Source organism: Rousettus aegyptiacus, unplaced genomic scaffold, assembly GCF_014176215.1.
Source record: "Rousettus aegyptiacus isolate mRouAeg1 unplaced genomic scaffold, mRouAeg1.p scaffold_m13_p_10, whole genome shotgun sequence".
Taxonomy (NCBI): Eukaryota; Metazoa; Chordata; class Mammalia; order Chiroptera; family Pteropodidae; genus Rousettus; species Rousettus aegyptiacus.
In genome coordinates, this window is record NW_023416285.1 from 5,915,953 (window position 1) to 5,922,020 (window position 6,068).

A 6,068-nucleotide genomic window follows, 5' to 3' on the forward strand; every position below is an offset into this window, starting at 1 on the left:
GCACAAGGCGGTGGGGAGTCCTCAGAGGCCAGCCTGGACCCGGGGGCTGCCCGGCTCTGGGAATCGGATCTCAGGGCGCTCGCGCCAACGCCGGCCGCGGGGCAGCTCAGAGCGAAACTGCAACAATCCGGGTCAGACAGCATTCGTTTGAGTCATTTTTTCCGGGCGTCTGGAGCCAGCCCCGTGGAACTGGCCCAGGCCGGGAGCCGAAGAGGGGACGAGGGGGGAAGGGGCGCCGCACGGCCTACTCGGAAGAAACTTCCCAGGTCTCTCGACTCTGAATCTGCAAGGATGGAGAACAAACTACCCTCTTAGGACGCAGCCACAACCAACTGCCATTTTCAGAAGGGGAAAAATTGACACCCTCTACCCCCCAATTAGTAACGGTGACATCTGGAGAGTGAAAGGGAGGAGATTCTGGAGTTAACTGAAAAGTTCTAACTTTCTACCAAAAAAAAAATGTATTCACAAGTATGAAATTAAAATGGAATTTTAAAACGTGTCAAAAAGAAACCAAAGTGATCGCAGGAACCATTTGGAAGGTAGTTGGACCTGGGGACAAGGATGTACGCACGTCCCGAGGGTCTTTGCGCCGTTTCCAGAAGCGGGACTCATTTCCTAAAGCGCAGGTGGGGGGTCTCTACGCCCCGCCCCGGGCAAGGAGGGCGAGTCGGCCTTTCATCTCCGGATGAAATTGAAAGTAGCCAGGGCCTGGTTCCGGCGTTTTCCGGCGTTTTCCGGCCGAAGCCGCGCACCGGGGGCCTCAGCGCCTGTGGCGTGACGTTAACCCCTCCTTGCTCGCCTGGGCCCCGCGTGAGCATTTGGCTCTGGGGGATCCGTGGCATTCTGGGAATCTTGGAAGGCCCGGCAGGCCTGTAGAATGGGGTGATAACTAACCCTGGTCCTGCCCATCCTCTGCTTTCACCCTGGGCTTCTGTGCGGATCAAACGACGCCAAGTCAGAGAGGAGTGGGACATCATTTGCACCCGCAGGGGTCAAAACGCAGGCGACCCTGCCCAGGAGACCCCGTATCGCCTCGTTCGCCCCTAATCGTTTCAGAATTTCAGCGAGAGTGTTTGCTAACCTATTTTCAAAACGAAATAAAAACCGAGTAACTCAGAGAAACGCTGGGAAAATCGAAAGCAGAGAGGAGGTGAGCAGGTGGTGAGGGTCAGCAGATTAGAGTGAGGGACGGAAATTGGCTGCAGGTAAAACTATGGACGCTTCCTAGACTCTGAAACCAATGCCCACGAGAAAAAAGGGAATTCTAGGTATTGGCTCCTGATTCAGTGGGATTCATCTGCGGCGCCTGCAGAGTCCCAGAATCAAGATTCTCTGAGCAACCCGCAGCCTTACACCTTTCGCGCGGGGCACGCTGCTCCGCGCGGCGGGAGGCGTCCTGGGCCCAGGAATGAAAAGAGGCTGGGGAAATAAGCTCCAGATACTTTCATGTCACTGGTTTCTCCAAAGGGAGTACGGAAAGAGGCTTCGAGAAAAGAAGGCGTCCAAAAGGGCATGTTAAACTAAACGTTTATAAATTAAAAGGGGAGGGGGAATACAGCGAATAGAGCTTCCAAACTTCACAAATCTTTTTAAAGTTAATACTCTAGTTGAGTGCACGGTGCCCTTAAGGAGGCGAAAAGCGGCGAGGTTGACAAGGTCACCTGTCTTAGGGGCGGGGACGGGGATGGGAGAGTCCCCGGTCAGGACGCACGAGTCGCGGACAGTGGACAGGACAGGAGAGGAAAAGGCCCGGCGGCGGAGTGCGGAGGACACCACGCGAGGTCAGGTCGGGGATATTCACATTGAGTACAAAAATAACCGTCATTTGGATACAAACAACTGAAAAGTGCTACACGTTTTAACCTCCTTAAAAAAATAAAAAAGAAATAAGGGAACATTTCTGCGAAGGGCTGCCGGGGTTGCTCTCTTCTGGGTCGGGGGCTCCCAGGAGCTCCCCAGTTGGTTGCGGTCCTGGACCTCGGAGAGGAAAGATGGGGGTGTGTGTGTCTGTCGTGCTCTTCGAGGCTCCCCTCCTTACATTCAGCACCCAGCAGGGTGCCCCCACCCGAGCTCTGACGCCAGGGAGGGGTGCGACAGAGGGCCCGAAAACCAAACCCTTCAGGTTCAGATCAACCCCTGGCCTGGGGTTCCTTGGGGCTGCAAGGTCTCGCACCCCTCTATTACAAACGCAATTTCCGAAAACAATAGATATGTAGATACACATAGATCGGTAGCATGGATACCATGAACTAGCGTGGCCTAGCGCACGAAGCTCCCAGCAGGCCTGAAACTCTGGGGATTCAGGCTACGTGGTCTCCAGGAGTTCTCTCTGCTTCGGGGAAAAGCCACCCCCGGGCAGACACAATCCCAATCCAACGCTGTGGTGATAATAAATAATGTCTAAGGGCTTCCAGGTAGGTGCGGGGTGGAGCGGAGCCCCTGGGCCTTGGAAGAAGGCGCCCCCCTCCGGGCAGACTCGGTCCGGTTGCCAAGGCGCACGTCCTGGATCGCAGAGTCGGGGCTGGATTTCATCCTCCACGTGCCCCCGCGGCGGGGCGCCGCATCCCAGGGCACGGCCCGCACAGCCAGCAGCGGCCGTGTGGCGCTGGGGCGCAGGGATCCTTCAGTGCTCTGCCCCGGCCGGCTCACTGGGTGCCCGTGGCGGCGGCGCACGTGGAGAGTGCCCAGCCGGGGACGCAGTAGTAAGGGTAATAGTAGGAGGGCTGCAGTGGCAGCAGCGAGGGGGGCCGCAGCACCTCGCCGGGCAGGTACTGTCTCTGGTCATCGCGCACCAGCACCTTCACCGCCACCTTTTTGGCTGCGGGCGCGGAGGCCAGCAGATCAGCGGCCATCTGCCGGCGCTTGGTCTTGTAGCGACGGTTCTGGAACCAGATCTTCACCTGCGTCTCGGTGAGCTTAAGCGACGCGGCCAGGTCGGCGCGCTCGGGCCCCGACAGGTAGCGCTGGTGGTTGAAACGGCGCTCCAGCTCGAAGACCTGCGCGTGGGAGAAGGCCGCGCGCGAGCGCTTCTTGCGTGGCTTGGGCGCCACGGGCTCCTCCTCCTCCTCCGCGCCGCCCGCCGGCCCCACGCCGGCGCTGCCTCCCCCGCCGCCGCACGGCGCCGGCACGCGTGAGCCCCCGGGGCCGGAGCCGTCGTCCTCCGCCCTCGGGCTGCGGTCGCCTGCAGACCCCATTGGGAACAGAAACAAGAGCCAGTCAGAGCCGCAGAGGAGTGAGGTCAGGCCTTAACTGCGGGGGTGGGGGACGGAGGTGTCCCTTGATCCCACTCGAGCGGTGGGGAGGGTCTAGAAGCCGGGGTTTTTGGCGACAAGTCTCAGAACCCTGTCCCACTCGCTTCCGCAGCTCGGCTTGTCCTGTGCGGCCAACGGACTCGCCGCTGATCCAGATCCCTGCCCTCCCTGGGCCCCAAGCGCCCCTCGCTAACGGGTCGCGCTGGGCCCGATTATCCTCGAAAGCCTTCTCGGCTCTCAGAGCTGACCCTGGGGCTCTAGATGCCGTTCGGGCTCCTTGGGTTCATCCGCCTCCTCACAGTCGTGCTCACGCAGACGCGTCCTCGTAGCTAGCACACATGCGTCAGCTCCGTGCAAAGGGAAGGTGGGGACGGGTCACAGGGACAGAGGTATTCGGAGACTTCCGCTCCAACCCCCCAGAACTGCAGCGAGAGCTGTGGCCGTAGGCTGCGCCAAGGCCTCTGGGGGACTTCTCCCTCCCTCTTTGCAAGGAAGATAGACGAGGGTTGGGGATTGGGGGGTGACAAAAGGGGGTGGGGTCCCTGCCTCGAGTCCTTGGGTCCTGGGACCCTAATCCGACACCACCAGCTCCTTGGCCTCTTCCCCACCCTCTCCGCAGCACCCTTAGCAAAATGGTCCATCGCGCTGGTCTCTGGCAGATACCATTTGCCTGGGGCCAGCGTGAGGCCTACAGCAGCGACCGACCCACCCAGGCAGGCACGCGGGTCTTTCTGACCAAACGACTCGCCGAGCCGCGGCTGAGGAGGTCCCTTGCCTCGCCGGTCTGGGATGACCTAAAACCGCCCCTCTGCCTCCAGCTGTGTGCTGGCTTTGCCTCCCGCTCGTGGGTCCTCAGTCCAGCTCGGCCTTCCGAGCGCAGGGGTCTGGGAAAGCTAAACAAACCTCCCTGCCAAAGCCCGGCCAGGCAGATCCTCGGCCTCCGGCCCACTTGGACGTGTCCCTCGCTACCAGTCCTTGAGCCGCGGGGCCGGGCCCTAGGACCTTCAGCCGGGCGCGACCCTGCTCTCTGGGTCAGGGCCGTGGTACCGGCTAGCGGAGGTCTCTGGGTCCCCCGCTCTTCCCCCTGAACCGATTTGGGGAATTCGGAAGCAGAAGCGGGTGCGGGCACTGGGGATAGACCCAAACCCAGGGTGCAATGGTTGGTTCTCTCCCAGCCCCATCTGGAGGGCGTCTCGGGCCTCGCCCCGGGAAGCAGGGTTCTGAGGACTTTCTCGGTCTTCCCTCGGGCTCAGTTACCGGAGGCTTAGAGCAGCCCGCGCCAGCGCGCAGAGCTTCGGGCTGGGCCCCAGGACGCAGGGTGCTCGCAGCAGGCCCACCCCACTGGACGATGCGCCCTCCTTATCCAGCTCTTTAGCCCAGCTCCCTTCCCCGCGAAGCCTCAGCGAACCTGAGACGCTGGCGGACATCTCGCTGTCGCTCCGGCCCGCGGCTTCCTCCTCCAGGTCTTTGGTGGCGGGAAGCTCGCAGACCGGCTGGCCGAGGCCCAGGGTTCCCCCTGCACGGCTGGCCCCGCTGGCCCCCGGCGCGTCCGCGCAGCGCCGCGCGCCCTCGTTCTCCTCGCTGAGCGCGGAGTCTGAGTCCCAGCCCGCAGGGCTTTCCGCTGTCCTCCCCGCAGCCGTCCTGGTCCCGGCGGGAGACGCCAGCAGAGAGTCCTCGGCGCCCCCCAGCGCGCCCGCGTCCGTCTCCCCAAAGAGCCGCCAGCAGCAGACAGCGGGCGCCGCGGCCACTGCCACCGCCGCGCCCGCGGGCGCCCGGCGCCCCTCCGGTGCGGGCAGCCCGCCGCGCTCCTCTTTCTTGTTGAGGATCGCCTGGATGGAGAAGGGCGTCAAGGTGTTGGTGCCGCGCACCGCCATCTGCGCCGCGGGCCGGAGCGGCCGGGCGGGCGCGCGGGCGGCTGGGGCGCGGGGCCGCCGCAGCGCGGGGGAATCGCGCGCGCGAGGGCCTGGCAGCCCACTCCTGCGCGGCCCAGCAGTCCCCTCCCGGCTCTGGCCCGGGATCCGCGCCGACCCTCACCCCCACTTCCGAGGCCCACCCCGCCCGGAGACCCCCTCCCTCCCGGTCCAGCGCCAGACGCTCTCCTTTCGCAGCTCAGCTGGATTATCTCATCGCCTCGCGCCCCGAGGGGCGGGCTGGGGTCTACCCTCTCGGAGGACGTGGAGGGAGGGTCGGCGGGGCCCCTCCGCGCCTGCAGGCTCCTCAGCGCCTCCGGGCGCACGACCGAAGTCACTTTTCCTTTGCGCCTCTGGCTCTCCCCGCCTGCAGGATTCCGCTCCTGGCTGGTCCTCTCCCTTCCCCGCTGCGCCGGCTCTTCCGGAGCCCACCCCCGGCGGCGGCGGCGGCGGCGGCGGCGGGGGCCGCTGGATTCCGAGAGGCGCGGGGCACCTTTTTACCCCCTGCCCTGGTTTTATCTGTTTCTTCTCTCTTTCCTTCCCCAGCGTTCCACCGTACGCCCCCTCCCTCCCGGGTGTCATTCCTCACAGCTGAGTGACAGCCTCAGGCCGCGCCCCTTCACGGGGCCGTCCCGGGCGCTCGCGGCCTCCCATTGGCTGGCTTCCGCTGGGCGACTTGGACTGTAGCAGACAAAACTGGGCACGTAAAGCCGAGAAAGTCAGGGTCTGACTTAACCCCTTTTCTACCAAGCCTGGTCCTCGAAGCATCCTCCGGGAACAGGGGGACTCGCCCACACAGACACGCTGGTTCTTACCTCTGTGGACGTCTCCGCCTATTCCTGCGCGCTTATGGAACACCATATTTAGTAGAGTCAAGATCTGGGAGGGAAAATCCAAGATAAAG

General features: G+C 63.3%; 1 protein-coding gene across 1 annotated transcript; it reads right to left on the bottom strand.

The window, feature by feature from the left end:
- Window positions 1–1,513: 1,513 nt before the first annotated feature.
- NKX3-2 (NK3 homeobox 2) lies at window positions 1,514–5,710 on the bottom strand. Its single transcript, XM_016138404.2, has 2 exons — window positions 4,663–5,710; window positions 1,514–3,184 (listed from the first exon to the last, which is right to left on the bottom strand). Exons 1-2 carry the CDS (start codon window positions 5,126–5,128, stop codon window positions 2,649–2,651), a joined length of 1,002 nt encoding a protein of 333 aa, XP_015993890.1. The 5' UTR covers window positions 5,129–5,710; the 3' UTR covers window positions 1,514–2,648.
- Window positions 5,711–6,068: the final 358 nt, after the last annotated feature.

Excerpts from the sequence above, each read along its gene's own strand:
- NKX3-2 (XM_016138404.2), bottom strand. The coding sequence starts at position 5,128 with ATGGCGGTGCGCGGCACCAACACCTTGACGCCCTTCTCCATCCAGGCG. Across the intron at positions 3,185-4,662 it reads GATGTCCGCCAGCGTCTCAG|GCGACCGCAGCCCGAGGGCG; the intron begins GTTCGCTGAGGC and ends TGGGGTCTGCAG.